General features: G+C 50.5%; 2 protein-coding genes across 2 annotated transcripts; one reads left to right on the forward strand and one right to left on the reverse strand.

Moving 5' to 3' along the window:
- Window positions 1-2,048: 2,048 nt before the first annotated feature.
- Window positions 2,049-6,017, forward strand: Nags (N-acetylglutamate synthase). The gene is made up of 7 exons (XM_041636060.1): window positions 2,049-2,552; window positions 3,045-3,319; window positions 3,398-3,611; window positions 3,884-4,064; window positions 4,371-4,542; window positions 4,641-4,823; window positions 5,474-6,017. Exons 1-7 carry the CDS (start codon window positions 2,148-2,150, stop codon window positions 5,625-5,627), a joined length of 1,584 nt encoding a protein of 527 aa, XP_041491994.1. The 5' UTR covers window positions 2,049-2,147; the 3' UTR covers window positions 5,628-6,017.
- A 2,539-nt stretch (window positions 6,018-8,556) lies between these two features.
- Window positions 8,557-12,252, reverse strand: Tmem101 (transmembrane protein 101). The gene is made up of 4 exons (XM_041635948.1): window positions 12,062-12,252; window positions 11,561-11,741; window positions 10,389-10,535; window positions 8,557-9,635 (listed from the first exon to the last, which is right to left on the reverse strand). Exons 1-4 carry the CDS (start codon window positions 12,196-12,198, stop codon window positions 9,327-9,329), a joined length of 774 nt encoding a protein of 257 aa, XP_041491882.1. The 5' UTR covers window positions 12,199-12,252; the 3' UTR covers window positions 8,557-9,326.
- Between the last annotated feature and the right edge of the window lie 5,559 nt (window positions 12,253-17,811).

Raw genomic sequence — 17,811 nt, forward strand, 5'->3', positions numbered from 1 at the left:
GCTGAAGGGAGAATTTCCAGGAAGGGGTCGGTACACTCTGGAAATTTCTTTCTCATTTGAAGAGAGCCCAGAGCCTCTCCCATATTCTACCACATACTCCACCACAGAATGTCCCTCTCCCCGTCCACTGTACTACGTCTTCCAGGTGGCCTCCTGGGATCCTGGCCTGGGAAACAAAACCACACTAAGAGCTAGGCGTGGTGACAACACACACCTGCACTCCCCATGCTCAGGATGCTGAGGGGACTTCCAAGCCAGTCTGGTGTACATAAAGCAAGTTGCTCTTTCCAAACAAGCCCAGAGAGAGACAACAAAAGTAACAGGGAAGGTATGATGCCCGGTGTCTGTGCTGTGTGACCTTGGCCAAGTCACCTTCCCTTTACAAGGTCAGAGTCCCATTTCTTCCTCAACAACAACAGGGGACTAGACTGGAGAGAGTGTCTGCCGCAGGACAGGCCTAACTGGGGTCACTCGGGGGTGCTTTCACATAACACGTGAAATCATGTTTCCTGGGACACAGGCACCCCTGCTCCTATCTAGTCTATGTCCCAAGGTCCTGACATGCAAATGGGGTGGCAGACATACCACCCCTGGAGTCACCATGAAGGTGACAGAGTGGGTTTCACCGAGCCAGGCATTCTGCCTGGGAAGGTGTCACCTAGTACTAAAGTATTGTTAACCGTGTAGCAAGCTAACAGGCCATACTACTTCATCCAGAACGGAATGGGTTTTTGTTCTCACCTTATTCTTAGGCATTTTTTTTTTCTGTTCCTGGCAAGGGACACTGGCCTCCTAGTCTCAATCCTCACACTCATAGATCTTAGCTTGAAACAGCCTAATGCATTAAAATTAACAGAGGGCCACTTGGAGGCTATAATCGTATTCCTTGGATGGCTCCCAGTGGCTGGAGTTAACAAATCCTGGCCAACCTGATCATGAGTTCAGACAAGATTTTCTTTTCTTTTCTTTTCTTTTCTTTTTTGAGACAGGGTTTCTCCGTAGCTTTTGGTTCCTGTTCTGGAACTAGCTTTTCTAGACCAGGCTGGCCTCTGCCTCCCGAGTGCTGGGATTAAAGGCATGCGCCACCACCGCCCGGCAAGATGATTTTCATTTTAAGACAAGGTTTAGGCCGGGTGGTGGTGGCGCACACCTTTAATCCCAGCACTCGGGAGGCAGAGGTAGGTAGATCTCTCTGAGTTTCAGGCCAGCCTGGTCTACAGAGTGAGTTTCAGGACAGACAGAACTACACAGAGAAACCTTGTCTCAGAACACAAAAGCAAACAAAAACCAGGGTTTCATTAGCACAGGGTGACCTTGATTGAACTGCCTGTGAAGTCAAGGATGACCTTGTCTCTGATCCTCCTCTGATTCCACTTTGGAAATGTTGGGGTTATAGGTATATGGCCATCATGCCAAGTTCTGTTTGTTTCGGTTTTGGGGGGTGGATAGGGGATTGCCTTTTTTTTTTCTTTGAGACAGGGGTTGTCTCTAGGTTATGTAGACCCCTGGCTGTTCTGAAACTCGCTCTGTAGACCTGGGTGACCTTGTGGATACAAGCCTGCCTCTGCCTCACTAGTCTAGTTTTTATATTTTGAGACAAGGCCCTGCTATAGAGCCTAGGTCCACCTGGAACTCGCAGCAATCCTCCTGCCCCAGCCTCCCAGGAACTGAGATTACAAACATGCCTCATCACCTTCCGCTTGACAACAGGACTTTGTTTGCATACCAGAGGCTACAGTGAGAACCACGACCTGTGTTCAATTTTCCCAGACTCCTCCTTCCAACTCATGACACCTGCCTGTACGACCCTGCAAATTCGCAAAGACACACCTGGGACACTTGAGCGCTTCCTGGAACCGGTATTGGCAGTAGATTAAAGAGCTCCGCCACTCTAAATCTGACCCTCGTGACCCTCGCTAATGGTACCAATCTCTTCCCCCCCCCCCAGGGGCGGAGAATTCTAGAGGCCCCGCCTGCCGGGCTGTAAATTGCCCCGCCCAAATGCACCCAGAAGCCACTCGGGGCCTCCTATTCCGCCCGCCCCTGGTCTGATCCAGCCCAGTTCAGCCGCAAGAAACCCCCAGTGCTGTGCGCTGCAGTCCGACCGCCACCTGTGGGTGGGGGGGCAAGTGGGTTTGGTTGTCGTCATGGCGACGGCGTGGGTGGCCACAGCCCTGAGATCGACTGTTGCAGCCAGAAGGCTGCGCAGCCCGGGAGGTCCTGGGGGCTCAAGGAGACTGAGCGGTAGCGCGCGGCGGCGCGGGGCGAAAAGCGCCAGCCCAGGACGCCGGCTCAGCACTGCCAGGGCTCGCACAGAGGACGCCGAGGGCGCAAAGGGTCGTGTCCAGTCTCCTGCCGTCGAAGAGCCGTCGTGGATACCAATTTCAGTTCCCCTCGAATCCCCTGCGCCTCCCGGCGGCAGATCACTGGTGCAGCGGGACATCCAGGCCTTCCTGAACCAGTGTGGAGCCAGCCCAGGGGAGGCACGCCACTGGCTCACGCAGTTCCAGACCTGCTACCACTCGAGGGACAAGCCCTTTGCCGTCATGGAGGTAAGCCGATCTCGGTGTTCGCCCAGTCACAGCAAGGAGATGAAAGCTGGTCGTCGTCGTCAGTTTCGACAAGCCGAGCTGCGAACCCCGAGTGCAAGGGCACAGAGTTAGTGCTGGGTATAGAGGGAAACCGTGAGGCGCGGAAACTGCTCCTGGCGCTATTAGGAGAATGGGGAACCCAGTCCTCCCTCAGAGATGTCTGAGAAAGGCCCCTCACCACGGACGCAGTTAGGGGTTCAGTAGGCAGAGCTGTCGCATCACCCCTCCCCCCAAGATGTCCCAGAGTCCAAGGCCGCTGGGAGGAGCTGAGGGAGGAACACTAGTGCTAGATAAGGGGGTGGGCAAGACCCAGCGGGCAAAGGGCGGAGCAGTTGGCCAAAAGTGGGGCCTGAAGGAACCTGAGTAGAGTACTGTCACTGAGGGTCCCAAGGTCCGAGTAGAAACCAGCAGCTTAGAGCCAGTTTGTGTCCCTGAACGCCCGCCCCTGTACAGGTGGATGAGGTGGTGTTCCAGTGCCCGCAGGCGGTGTCTAACCTGGCTTTCGCCCTGGCCTTCCTGCAACGCATGGACATGAAACCTCTGGTGGTCCTGGGGCTGCCGGCCCCCACGGCACCTTCGGGCTGTCTTTCCTTCTGGGAAGCTAAGGCACAGCTTGCTCAGAGCTGCAAGGTGCTGGTGGATGAGCTACGGCATAATGCTGCTACTGCTGTGCCCTTTTTTGGCGGTGGATCAGTGCTGAGCGCTGCAGAGCCGGCCCCCCATGCCAGGTTAGTGTTAACCCAGCCCATCCTGGCATCCTCAGAGTGGTCCACTCTGCTGGCTTGAGCACCACATCTGGCCCACAGCTACGGTGGCATCGTCTCGGTGGAGACAGACCTGTTGCAGTGGTGCCTGGAGTCCAACAGCATCCCAATCCTGTGCCCTATTGGGGAGACAGCTGCGCGCCGGTCAGTGCTGCTTGACTCGCTGGAAGTGACGGCGTCCCTGGCCAAAGCCCTGCAGCCCACCAAAATCATCTTCCTCAATAATTCAGGAGGCCTGCGGGATACCAGTCAGAAGGTGTGCCCCTCTCCCGTGCCACCTTACGACACTATGCAAGACAGAGTCCTCAGCGTGACTCCACGGCAGGTCACAGTCACTCTCAAGTCAATAGAGTAGGAAGGGCTAATGGAAGAGGAGGAGAGGAGAGGTTGACCCTTAGTGGCCAGATCTGAGCCTTTCCAAGTAGAGGACTCTGGGAGGAAGTAAAGGTTAAATGGTCAAAGAGAGGTCCATAGGGCAGGGCCTACTATCTGCCGGAGGCTGGGGGCTCATCTTCTCCCCCGACTTAGATCCTGAGCAACGTGAAGCTGCCCGCCGACCTTGATCTCGTTACCAACGCAGAGTGGCTGAGCGTCAAAGAACGGCAGCAGATTCGGCTCATCGTGGACTTGCTCAGCCGCCTGCCACACTACTCCTCCGCTGTCATCACTGCCGCCAGCACACTGCTCACAGAGCTTTTTAGTAACAAGGGTGAGGGCTGTAAGAAGGTGGGCTGGGCTGAGTCCCAAGGGGTGAGCATCCACCAGGCCTGGTAGCCGGCCAGCAGAAGCGGCGACTTTCACAAATGGGTTGAAAGCTGTGGGAGAAAGGCTGTACCAATGGCTTCCCGGTGCTGTGGAAACTTGAGGGGGCGTGTGGAGTGGGTATGGGGGGGGGGGGGGGCGGTGAGAGAACCCAGAGTAAGGACTGGAGGAAGGAACTTGAGAACTGGGGAGATGGGCTGAAAGCGCATCTAGCGGTGGACCTGACTCTGGCCCGACTCTCCAATCTCCCCAGGCTGTGGAACCCTGTTTAAGAACGCTGAGCGCACGCTGCGAGTGCACAGCCTGGACAGCCTTGACCAGGGCCGTCTCGTGAACCTAGTCAACACCAGCTTCGGCAAGAAGCTCCGGGACGATTATCTGGAGTCGCTGCGCCCACGGCTACACTCGATCTATGTCTCTGAGGGGTGAGACTCTGGGCCCCAGAGGGCAGGGCCCAAAGTCCTAAGCAGGGCAGCTTCAGGCCAAGGGAAAGTCCCAGCCTGCCTCTCTCCCGCTGCGCCAGGTACAACGCAGCAGCCATTCTGACAGTGGAGCCTGTACTGGGGGGTACCCCTTATCTGGACAAATTCGTGGTGAGCTCCAGCCGCCAGGGCCAAGGTTCCGGCCAGATGCTGTGGGAGTGCCTTCGGAGGGACCTGCAGACGTTGTTCTGGCGCTCACGGGTCACCAACCCCATCAATCCCTGGTAGGCCTTGCCCTCCTCCTCCCAGAGCGCCCCCCCTCCCCGCCAGCCACGCCCCTGGCTTTACCAGCAGCGCAGCTGGACATCCATCCATCCATTCTTCATTCATTCCTTCATTTCCTCCACTAGCTTCCCTTCTTCAGGGTAGTCTCCTCTGAGGTCAAGGTTACCTAGTGACATTCTTCAATTCCACTTTTCTGCTTTCTTTGAAGCAAGTGGCAATGAACCAGGATTCTGATCAATCCCAAACCCTCCCAGCTCTCTCAGGCTCAGCTGCCACGCTGGTCACTCCAGGCTCTCTCTTAGGAACGCCTTCCTCATTCATTCAGCAACCGCATCCTCAGCCCTCAGGCTCTGCTCTGTGGGCACTAGAAAGTAACAAAGTACCAGCTCCTTCGCTACAGTAGGCAGTGGTGTGAGCTGGGAAGGCCCTCCCTTCCCCCCCTCCCCTCGTACTCTCACCTTCCTAGCTGTGAGATCCTAGCAAGTTACCTAACCTGGCAATGTGGGCTTCATCAGATGCTCTGGTCGCTGTTCTTAGGATAAAAAGAACAAACATCTGGTCCCAGTGGGATGCCATGTAGTAGATAAATATCCTGAAAACATTGAATAAGCAAACCGTTGTCCTAAGAGGCTTCTGCCTCCACACCCAGGTACTTCAAGCACAGTGATGGCAGCTTCTCCAACAAGCAGTGGATCTTCTTCTGGTTTGGCTTGGCTGACATCCGGGATTCCTATGAACTGGTCAACCATGCCAAGGGGCTGCCGGACTCTTTCTGCAAGCCAGCTTCTGACCCAGGCAGCTGACCCGCCATCATGGGCCCTGTAAATCCTGGGAGAGCCAGGGTGGACCAAAAGACATTCCTGCTAGGGGTGACTCCAGCAACGTAGGGGAGGAAGCTGCAGAGGCACTGGAACGGGACAAACACAGACTGAAGCGGACAAAGACCCAGCTCCAAAGCCACAACCAGATGACCCTCGATGTTCAGTCTCGGAAATGGGGCTGGGATCGCCTTCCAAGGCTCTACTTAAGGTAACCATAAGGGCAGGCCAGTTTCTGTGGCCTCTATGTTGTCTTGAGGCTCCTTCATCTTACACAGCATCTAAGCCTGCCTGATCTGCCACTCGTTTCACTTCCGTTGAGTCTTGCAATTCTTCAGGAGGCCTTGATTAAAATGCAAATGCTTGTCTGAGTCAGTCACCCTTGTCTCAAAAACAAAGCAACAAGACTTAAATTACAGTAAGGATTTCGGGGTAGGGGAGATCTTTTCTCAATGTTGGGGATGTCACGTAGGGCCTGGGACATTCTAGGCAAGTGGTCTACTGCTAAGCTATACCCCCAGTTGATGTTTTAAGATTTCTTTTTAAAGATAGTGACCCTCTGGAACAGGTGCTTGAAAGCCAGGGACCAAAGGATACCTGGATGGAGCTGGAAGGCACCGAGGGTTAACACTCCCATTGTCTCCTCACTTAGGGATCAGCAGCCCCTAGAGGGGTTCTCCCACTCCTAGGTTAGGAAACATTCTCCACAAACCAGTTACCTGTCACTGTGGGGGACGCCCCCCGCTCCCCACAGACCCTTTCACATAAAGGCGAAAATTCCAGCTAACAAAAATGACATATTTACCTTTAAGAACCCAGAGAAATCACAAGAAGGCCTTGGCTTAAAAGTCCAGACTTAGTCATCCACCGCAGGTCATCTGTCATCTTTATAAAACCAATACTCCTCGGCTGGGCAAGAAGCCAGAGCCCAGAGGGTTTTCACTCAATGCTTTTGAAGATTTCTTTCAAACAATGTGTGTGTGTGTGTGTGTGTGTGTGTGTGCGCGCGCGCGCGCGCATTTCGTGCAGGTACCCACAGAGGCAAGAAGATATAAGATCTCCTAGAGCTGGAGTTACAGATGGTTGTGAGCCACGTGACATGGATGCTGGAAACCGAACTGATCCTCTGAAGGGGCAGCCAGTGCTGTCACTGAGGCCCAAACATTCTTAAAATTCATTTTTATAATGGGAGCTGGAGAAGTGGCCCAGTGGTTAAGAGCACTAGCTACTCTTCCATAGGACCCAGATTTTATTCCTAGCTTCAACATGGTGGTTCTCAATTATCCATAATTCCAGTCCCCTAGACTGACACCCTTTCCTGGCCCCCATGGACACCAGGCCTAAACACAGTGTAAAATGTACATGCAGGCAAAATACCCTTATATATTTAAAAAGTATTTTATTTATGTCTGTGTGTGTTTACACATGTACCTATGAAGGGCAAAGTATTAGATCTTTTAGAGCTGGAATTCCAGGCATTTATGAGTCATCTGCAGTCAGTGCTGGGATCTGAACTCTAGGCCTCATGTGAACAGCAAGTGTTCTTAACCACTGAGTCATCGCTCCAGCCCACCCCTTCAGACACACACACTTCTTGAGGCAGTGTGTAGCCCTTGAGATTCACTTTGTAGCTACAGCTGGTGACCTTGAACTTTTACCTTCCTGCTTCACTTCCTGAAGTGCTGAGACCACAAGGATATGCTTCTAGCCCGGATTTATTCCCACTGGATGGGAATTGAACCCAGGGACACCAACTGTGCTACCTCCAGCCCTTGTTCAACACTTCAACAATTTTGATAGACCAGGTGACTTTATAAGACCACCATGGTACACCAGAGACGGTGACTGGCCCAAGGGCCAAGAGCAGCCTGTCTTCCCTTAGACATTCTGTGTTCCAAGGACTCGTCTAGGTTTGGAAATTCCGCAGACAAGACCAGTCACCTAACTCCAGCTGGATTTGCTGTGATTTGAGGCAAGCTGCCTACTTTCTCTGGATCTCCCATTTCCTCAAATGTAATATGACATTAATATGCTTTCTAGCTGCCCTAGCCAGAGTTTTTCAAAAGAGCTGCCCCCAACAGGCAAAGAAGGGAAGACAGGCTATAAAAGGGATTGGGGAAATCAAAAGCGTAAAAAAAGCTAGACACAGAGACATGCCTGTAACCTCGGCATCCAGGAAGTGGAGGCAGGAGGAACAGGAGCTTGAGACCAGGCTAGGTTACAGAGTGAGATGCTGTCTCAAAACCAAAATTAATGCTGGATGTGGTGACGCATGCCTCTAATCCTGGCACTCGGGAGGCAGAGGGAGGAGGATCTCGGTGAGTTTGAGGCCAGTTTACAGAGCAAGTTCCAGGGCAGCCAGGGTTACACAGAGAAATCCTGTCTCAACAATAACAAACAGAGACAGCCTCTCTATGTAGCTCTGGCTGTCCTGGAACTCACTCTATAGACCAGGTTGGCCTCAAATTCAAGAGATCTGCCTGCCTCTACTTCCCAAGTGCTGGGAGTAAAGGTATACACAACCCCTAGAATGTTTTGTTTTGTTTATTTTTTTTTTTTTTAAAAAAAGAGCCCGGGTGGCGGCAGCACAAGCCCTTTAATCCCAGCACTCAGGAGGCAGAGGCAGGTGTACCTCTGTGAGTTCAAGGCCAGCCAGGTCTACAGAGCGAGTTCCAGGACAGCCAGGACCATTACATGGAGAAACCCTGTTTTGAAAAACAAAACAAAACAAACAAACAAAAAGATAGTTGAAGAAATTTGGGAACTCTCAGAACTGGGGGTAGTGAGGGAATCCTAGGAGGACCAGAATGGGGCTTAACCCAAGATGATCTTTCAAGAAACCCCAAATCAATTCCAGTCAATGGTAAAGTGCCCCATGGGGAAAACAGAAGCCAAGGCAAAACGTCTGTATAAAATGTTTATTTTCGGAGGACCATGTGGTCTGGTGTTTAGGAGGGTGCTCCACCTACCCAACCAAGGAGCTGAGAGCGGATGCAGCAGCAGGCAGCCTGGCAGGCCTGCTCCACCCTGCACATCCCAGAGCACACCAGGGCCAGCTCCACAGTGGGGGTCAGAGAGCTGGGATTGCTTCTGCCCCAGCAAACCCCCAAAGGGCCCATGTGACTTCTGTAGCACCAGTCACCCTGCCCCTCTTTGCAGGGCTCCCTCTACATGTGTGAAGACACACACATACACACCCAGTCTGAAAAGCACTGTTTCCTCTACATGTGTGAAGACACACACATACACACCCAGTCTGAAAAGCTCTGTTTAGTTTAGCTGCATCTGCCAGGGTCCAGAAGGAATTTTCACATTTGCTTACTTCCAGATATTCCTCTGTCCCCCACTGCTAGTACCTGCACCCCAGCTCTGCCTTACTCCTTTCTCAGGGACTCCTCCCTCCCAGGACACATAGGGGAGGGGCAGTTGACCTCAGCTCTTCCCTAAAACAGGTAAGAAGGAAATAACCCTATGAGGCATTAGCATGAGGGGTTCCATCTTCCCAAGGTCTGAGCCACAAACTTGGGGAAGAAACCTTAACTAATAAAAAAAAAAAATAAAAAACAAAAAAAGTTTTTTTAAAAAAAAAAGAGGCATAAATAAGCAGCAACTGGGCCAGCAAGGAGGAAGGTAAGGTGGCCCTCAGTGGCCCCCTGTGCCCAAATCAGCCTCTCCCTGTGAAAGTCAGCCATCAGTAGCCAAGATGACAGCAGCCCCGAAGATGCCCACACTCTCGCCGAGCAGCTTCATCTGGTTCCAGAACTCGACGCGCCGCATGTTGTGCCAATAGGAGATGTTGCCATCAATGAGCAGCATGACCGGGGGCAACAACACAGCCAGGATCTGGGCAGCCAGGGTCACATAGTAACCTGACAGGAAAGCCAGGGCCAGGACCCCATAAAGCACGAAGAACATCTGGACCATCAGCTCCCCTCCTGGAAGATGATTCAGGTATGCCAGCCGGTCTTCCTTGCTGTGCTGCAGCGAGTAGGCCTAGAGACACGGCACCTTTAGAGACTGTGCAGGAGGTGAGGGTCCCCCCTGAGGTGGTACCCACAAGTCGGCTCCTGTAAAGTGAGCCTCGAAGTCCCCTCTCAGGATGGGGACCCTCTGAAAGTATGGCCTGTCTCCCCCTCTGACTATAGGGCCCCAGGAGGTAAGGCTGAGCTCTGCGCCCCTGGGAGCTTCTGAAAGAAGGAAGTGTGTCTCCACAGTCAGACGGAGACTCCCACTTTTGAATAGACACACCACGGAAGCCCACATAGAACCCCGCACATGGAATATGATTCCTGGTTCCTATGATGAGGTCAAGTGCTTGAAGCCTATCTGTCTCCTATCATCTCCACCGGCCTTCCCAAGCACCAGGAAGGACTACCTGACTACCTACGAGACCCCATCAGCTCTAGGTGGCAGAGTTGCACCACACCTCTCTGTCCCCTCTCTCAGTCCTCTGGAGGCGAAGACATTGAGAAAATGACACCATTTATCGGACTCTCAGGATTGGGACTGAATGGTCAATTCAACTCCTTATCTAGCTGGTGAAAATAATGTGGGAAGGAGGGACCCACAGCCAGGCATAAGGTTTTTGGAGGCCCTTGAGAACCAGAAGCTGTCAGGGGCAATCTCTAGGAGCCACCGGAAATTACCTGCAAGGCCTTGTTCTACCAAGTGCCAGGATTCTGCCAGGCATAAGCTTACGTTTCACTCCCCACACAGGTGCCTCCAATCAATAGAACCCCAACCTACCACACAAATGAGGTAGATGCCCAGGAACACCTGGCCAGTGGACTGCAGAGAACGGCTTCGGGGTTTCCGACGGTATAGCTCCCCAGCCCCACTGGCCAGCACCAGAAAGCCACCAATGATGGCAACTGTGCGTGAGTACATACGGACCTAAGGTCAGGAAAAAAGGGGCCCAGTCAAGAACTGCAATCATTACATTTCTCTTGGTTGTCAAGAACACAGAACTGCTCCCTTCCAGTCATCCCGTTCTATCTGATAAACCCTCTTACCTATTCCAAGTGTAGTGGACAGGTACTGCAGAGAGAAATTCTCTTTACAAGGCAGAAACTGAGGGCTGAGAGGAGATAAGAAAACTGTCCAGGGTCCTACAGAAAGTAAGTGGCAAAACCCAGATGCCACATGTTGCCACCTCCTCCACCCCTAGTCTCCACCCCAGAGTTCTTGCCTCTATGTAATATAAACTCTATACCAACTAAAACAAGAATTACTAGCCAGGCAGTGGTTGCGCACACCTTTAATACCAGCACTCCGGAGACAGAGGCAGACAGATCTCTGTGTGTGAGTTCAAGGCCAGACTGGTCGACAGAGCAAGTGCCAGAACAGCCAGGGCTACTCAGAGAAACCCTGTCCTAAAAAGAGGCAAACAAACAAAACAGGCCCACTGTTCTATGCAAAGCGGCCCACACATCTGCCTCCCCTACTGGACTAACAATCCAGTCCTTGAAGGCAGTGGCTCCATACCACCTTACCTTCAGGCTCTCAGTGGCCAGTACTGCTTCTGCATTTGCAGACAAAAAAATCTGCACTAATATTAATTACATATCATAAAACCTGATGAATAGGCTAGGTATTCTCTAAAGTCTCTTTTGCTTTATGAGTCTGGGATTAATAAAGTAGTGGCTTAAAGGATTCTGGGAAACAGGTAACTCCGGGTTACAGGTCCCACCAGTACATTGTGGCATGATTTCAGAGAGGTCCATTTCTCATCTCGGGGTGTCCACTGTCACACTCTACAAGGGAGGTCTGTGAGGTCTCTATGTGTCTGCCACGTCTGCACTCTAATAACAGCTACAAACCTAATGCCTCAGACTTCAGGTTTGGGAGGACCACACGTGCCCCAGGACTCTGCAGCTCCTCCCCCATAGCTAAATCTCTTCTAGAATTTATGTGCTCACCTTTAGCCAGTCCCCGTAATGGACATAGCCCCCGATGTAAGCGGCATAGGTGCTGATGGCCAGCTGGAGAGCCGCACCCAACGCAAACCAGCGCCGCTTCACTCCAAAGGACATGAAGCTAGCACACAGCACAGCTGCTCCCATGTCGAAATACAGGTAAGGCACTGGGATGTCGGGCTTCCTGTGAACCGAAAGCAGGCGAAAGTAGGGAGCAATGAGGACAGAATGAATGGTAAATGTTTAAGTTCCCGCAAGCTTCGGGGCCCCCCAGAAACTGGAGACCCTCCTCACTGTTGCGGCTATATTACATTGCAGTTGGAAATATAGCCCTGGTTATGTTGTGGGACCAGAACATTTCCCAACCTGTCTGAATACCAATTCCACCCAGTCCAAATGTCCCAATTTCTGGGCCCCAGCTTCCCCCAACATCACCGCACCCCAGTTCCTGGGACAGGCCGTACCGCCCCCCACCGCATTCGACGGCTTCGTGGGCGCGCTCACCGGCGCGCCTCGGCCCTTTCAGCATACAACATGAGCTGGCTGAAGCAACCCCAAAAGGGGCAGCGCGTGAGCAGCACCGAACCCAGCTGCATGATCAGCTGCAGCATCCAGCGTCTCGAGCCAATCTTCGAAGCCATCTTGGGAAAGGGCAGTCCGCTACGGCCTCACCCGGGTCTGGGAGACTAGGACGGAGGCTAATACAAGTAACTTCCGGTCCCTTAATGTTTTTCTCTTCGTCGGGAAACAAAGCTCTCGCTCTTTAGTTCCGGATGGAAAATGTGTTCTAGAAGAAGGCGTTCAACCTTTCCGAACTCTGCCTATGGAGAGACCTCAAAGCTCCTCTTTGCACTTTCAAAATAGGATATTAGCAAAGAACATAGATAGGGTCAGAACACCAAAAGTTCTGGATCGCAGCTTGGAAGCAAACAAGTCTAAACGTAGCCAGACCCAGAGACTAACCTGAAACCAATCCTGCCTCATCTAAACTGAGACTCATTTGTGAAATGGGAATAATGACATTCTACCTCACTGTTGCTGAAGTTAAACTTAACAAAGGTGGTCCTAGCACATAAGAAGGCTATGATAAAAGGGTCCAATATATCAACACAGGACCGAGAGAATTCCTTGGCTTTAGCTGAAGTGGTTTTTGTTGTTTGTTTGTTTGTTTTTTGTTTGCTTGTTTGTTTGTTTTTGGTGTTTTGAGACAGGGTTTCTCAGTGGTTTTGGAGCCTGTCCTGGAACTAGCTCTTGTAGACAAGGCTGGTCTCGAACTCACAGAGATCCTCCTGCCTCTGCCTCCCAAGTGCTGGGATTAAAGACGTGCGCCACCACCACCCGGCTTTTAACTGAAGTTTTAAAGAAAAGAGTCTTGATGTCTTTTGTCTCCTGAGAGAAGAGGGAAGCCTACACATTTACAACATCTTAATCAGTCCATTTTTTTCCAACTGCAATATTCCCGCTCTAGCCCCAACAGCCATCAGCTTAACTTCAGCATCCTTCAAGCGACCTCTACCTCCCCATTACATAGTCTCCAAACATCCTCTGGAAGGAGGCTGAGGGCTGATTTTATTGTTCACATGATTTCCTATGTAGATCAGGAGATCCTCCTATCTGTCATCCTCCTGCCTAAATCTCAAGGGATAGAGATTGCAAACATGCCTCTTTAATCACTTCAGCAGAGACAATTACGTATTTGCATCTCTCTTACCAATAAACACACACGATTATGAATTCCAGAGTGCAATGGTTGTAAGCATGTAGTTTCTGTTTATTTATAGTCTCAGGCCCAAACATACACTCAAGAACTATGTACTACACGGAGAGATAAATGAACATATGTCTTGCAGTTTGCAGTCAGTGTTCAGCAAATACCAACGAAAGAAGCAAAAGTTCTGGGCAGTACGTAGTTGCCACCACAAAGCTGCCCCCATCTGTGTTTTGAGGCACACATGCCACACACCCTTTAAGAGACTAATTCACCCTCTACTATTGAACTTAAAACCCTGAAAGCACTCTAGTGCCAATGGTCATTTATTTGGGATCTCATTTCGATTCCCTTGAAGGAACTCATGTCCTAACAGCATTTTTTTAAAGATTTATTTATTATGTATACAGTATTCTCAGTATTCTGTCTGCATGTATGCCTGCAGGCCAGAAGAGGGCACCAGATTCCATTATAGATGGTTGTGAGCCACCATGTGGTTGCTGGGAATTGAACTCAGGACCTTTGGAAGAGCAGCCAGTGCTCTTAACAACTGAGCCATCTCTCCAGCCCCTTCCTAACAGCATTTTTGACCATAAGGATAAAAATCTTTCAACTATTTGGTGAGTGAAAGATGGACAATAAAGGCTTTTTTTTTTCTTCCTTTAAGTCAGGATTTTACTCTGTAGCCTGGCTGGCCTGGAACTTGCTATGAAGACCAGGCTGGCTTCAAACTCAGAGAGATCTGCCTTTGCCTCCTGGTGCTAGAATTAAAATTACCATGGCCATCTCACACTTCCTCTTCTCCTCTATTTTATTTATTTATCGACTTTTTGAGACACAGTTTCTCCATGTAACAGTCCTAGTTGTCCTGGAACTCAGTTATAAAGTTATTGACCAGGCTGACCTCGAACTCACAGAATCCGCCTGCCTCTGCCTGGGATTAAAGGCGTGCGCCACCAACACCCAGCTACATTACTTTTTTTTTCTTTTTTTTAAAACAAAGACTAGGTAAAAATCAAAATTTAAGGACATGTTGGGGTGCATATGTGTGTGTGTGTGTGTGTGTGTACACACACACACACACACACAAAGGAATGAGGAATGCAAAGTATGGGATTCTGTGGATACAAATCAGGCATGGATAATAAGGGCAATGAAAAAAGGTCCAGGTTAAGGTTACTTTGTGCACCTCTACCCAAGTGGCAGTCACGACTCGCTTTCCTCACCATAATACAAGCCCACGGGACAGAACCACTTCCCAAGTCTCTTCAGCCACTGCTGACTCCATGTGGGTGCTGAGGATTGAACTCAGGACCTCTGGAAGAGCAGCCAGTGCTCTTAACCACTGAGCTCTCTCTCCAGTCCCCTTTTTAGTTTTTCAAGACAGGGTTTTTTTTTTTTTTTTTTTTTTTGTAAATCTGGCCATGCTGGAATTTGCTCTTTGGATCAGGTTGGCCTCAAACTTAAGAGATTCACCTGCCTGTTAACCAGTACGCTGGAATTAAAAGTGTGCACCACCACTGCCCGATAGATTTTTTTTTTTGAGACAGGGTCTCATTGTGTAACTTGGCTTATCTGGAACTCAATATGTAAACCAAGCTGACATTAAACTCAATAGAGTTCCACCTGCCTCTCCCTCCCAAATGCTGGAGTTAAAGGCATTCACTTGATCAAACCTGGCAGAAATGGGATTATGTTCACAGAATAATTCTAGAAGCCCACACTGGTCCTGCGTCCACAGGCAGAGGCCCGCGTTCCCATCTTAACCCTAGCAATCAATTTCATCAGAGTTCCTGTGTAGTTTCAATGGGAATGATCACCAGAGAGTCCTGTTTGAATGCTTGGTCCAGAGTATGGCACTATTCGGTGTGGCTTCCTGGAGGAAGTGTGACACTGTAGGGGTGGGTTTCGAGGTCTCCAATGCTCAAGCAAGGCCTAGTATCACTTTCACTTCTGCTGCCTGCAGATGAAAATGTGGAATTCTCAGCTCCTTCACCACGTCTACCTGCATGCCACCAGGACAAAACAGACCAAACCCCTACAGCTGTCCTTTATAAGAGTTGCTATGGTCATGGTGTCTCTTCACAGCAATAAAACCCTAACTATGACAGTTCCCTTCAGCAGAAGTCATCATGTGTAAGGGGGAAGCCTGGTATCCAGGACACCTTCTCTGATATGCATTCCACTCTGCCTTCTCCTTCTATAGACTAATGCCTAGTCTTTAGGGTTGGAGCAGGTGTTAGCATAGTGCCAGGTCAGGGAAGAGGCTAGATGGACAGCATGTGTCCTGACAATGAGCTTGGCCATCGGCCCACCTCCTTCTAGCCCTGTCCTGACAGGTGAGCCCCACAGACATCTAAAGAATTTTCATAATCTCCCTTCCACAAACCTCACCAGAGGCTCCTTAGCTCTTCCCTGGTTCCACCAAGCCCCTGGAAAAACTTGCATTTGGTCATAACCACAGTCACAGAGGTCAGTAAGGTGCCTATGAAGGCCAACAGTAGCTGTTTTATCCAGCAGAGCCATGCCCTCAAGAGCCATACAGGTCCAGTGCACGTCAAGTTGCAAGTGCAAGCTTCAAGTGATTTCACCTCAAGTGACTCAGCTTCCCAAAGGCCCACCGCAGATAACATAGAAAAGCTGACTAGTAGAAGCCATGTGTCGGCCACATTATATTCAAGGTGCTATAACCCGCTAACCACAATAGAAAAGCTATTGCCTACGAGGCCACAAAGGCCTTCCTTGGTTTCCAGTGTGCTGTTGTTGCTCCCAGCCAGACAGAGGACTTTTCAGTCCTGAAGTGATGGCCAGGGTAGTTCCTGCTGCAGTGAGTTCCAAGAACTGGTATAGGTGGAAGAGGCCTGAGCCTGCTGCTGCCCAATTCAGGCAGCTGGTTGTGGCACAGGCCAAGCTGTCTCGGGTTCCCCCAGTGCTATTAGGTGCAAAGGTTCAAGGTGGTGAGTAGGTTGTGGAAAAGGTCCGGAGAGAGAGCCCAGAGCAGCTGAAAAGTCTGAAGGCAGGTGGGCCAGTCGGTTGTGGAAAGGTCCAGCAGCTCCAGGAGGGGCGGGTCCTCCAGAATTTCATTAGCCAGATTCCAGAGGACACTGAAAAAGCAGCAGCACCTACAGTCCCCAGGGGCAGTGGAGATGCCAAGTGGTAAATGGCTGAAGTTACTGTGGCTTAGCTCCAGGAACCAGATTCACAATGAGGGAGGTGGAGCAGGTGGAAGCTCCCATAGTCTGCTAGACTGCTGTCACATTGCGCAGAAAGGCTAATCCCGCCAGCATGGTATGGTGGTCACTGTGAGCAAAGAGCAGCTGCACCTGGCCCGTCCTTGTTCACTGAGAGATTCATCTGAAGATGGCATTGGGGAACAGACGATGCTGAGACCCTCACGTTTCAATTCCTCCTGGAGAAGTATGGTAATATCAGGGAAGAAAAACAACCATCTAAGGACCCCTCACCATTTTCTGGGTCTCCAACATGGGCTCAATAATACCCACGTGCCATCCTCAGTAGTTTTAACTTACTCAGATTGATGGCAAGATTCATTTTAAGCTTGGCATAGTGACTCATACCTACAATCCCACCACTTGGGAGCTTGAGGCAGAAGAATCTCCATGAGTTTAAGGTCAGTCTAGGCTATAGAGAGTGGCTCTTTCACAAAACAAGAGCTGGAGATGTAGCTCAGTTGGTAGAGTGACTGTCTCTCAGGCACAAGCCGAGTTCAAACCCAATACTATATAAATTGGACATGACGGTGTAAGCCTATAATCCCAACCCTTGAGAGGTAGAAGCGGGAGCTCAGAAGGTCAAGATTATTTTGCTACGCGTGTGGAGTTCAAGGCCAGCTGAGCTACAGGAAACCCTGCCTTTCAAAAATCAATCTCAGAGTCTGGTGGTGCACACCTTTAATCCCAGCACTTGGAAGACAGAGGCAGGTAGATTTCTGTGAGTTCAATGCCAGCCTGGTTACAGAGCATGTTCCAGAACATCCAGGGCTATTACACAGAGAAACACTGTCTCAAAAAAAAAAACAAAACAAAACAAAACAAAAAAAAAACACACAAAACAAAACAAAGGCCAAAGGTGGACATGGTGATTCACAGTTGTTTCCCACTACTAGGGAGGCTGAAGCAGCAGGGTTATCCTGAGTTTGAGGTCCTAATGAGTTCCAGGTTGGCCAAGGCTATAATGTAAGAGATGATCTTAAAAAACACAAACAAGAGGCTGGAGAGATGGCTCAGAGGTTAGGAGCAACTGGCTACTCTTCCAGAGGTCCTGAATTCAATTCCCAGCAACTACATGGTGGCTCACAGCTATCTGTAATGAGATATGGCGCCCTCTTCTGGCGTGAAAGCATACAATACAGAACACTGGATGCAGAATAAACAACAAAAAACCAAAGGCTAGATGTGGTGGCATTCTTCTAATTCCAGCACTAGTGAGACAGAGACAGAGGCAGGACATCTGTGAGTCTGAGACTAGCCACGGCTACATGAAGATATATATATACACAAATACACACACATACATACACACACAC

This window comes from Microtus oregoni, unplaced genomic scaffold (genome assembly GCF_018167655.1).
Source record: "Microtus oregoni isolate MIOR12 unplaced genomic scaffold, Mior012 000048F_ref0000485, whole genome shotgun sequence".
Lineage (NCBI taxonomy): Eukaryota > Metazoa > Chordata > Mammalia > Rodentia > Cricetidae > Microtus > Microtus oregoni.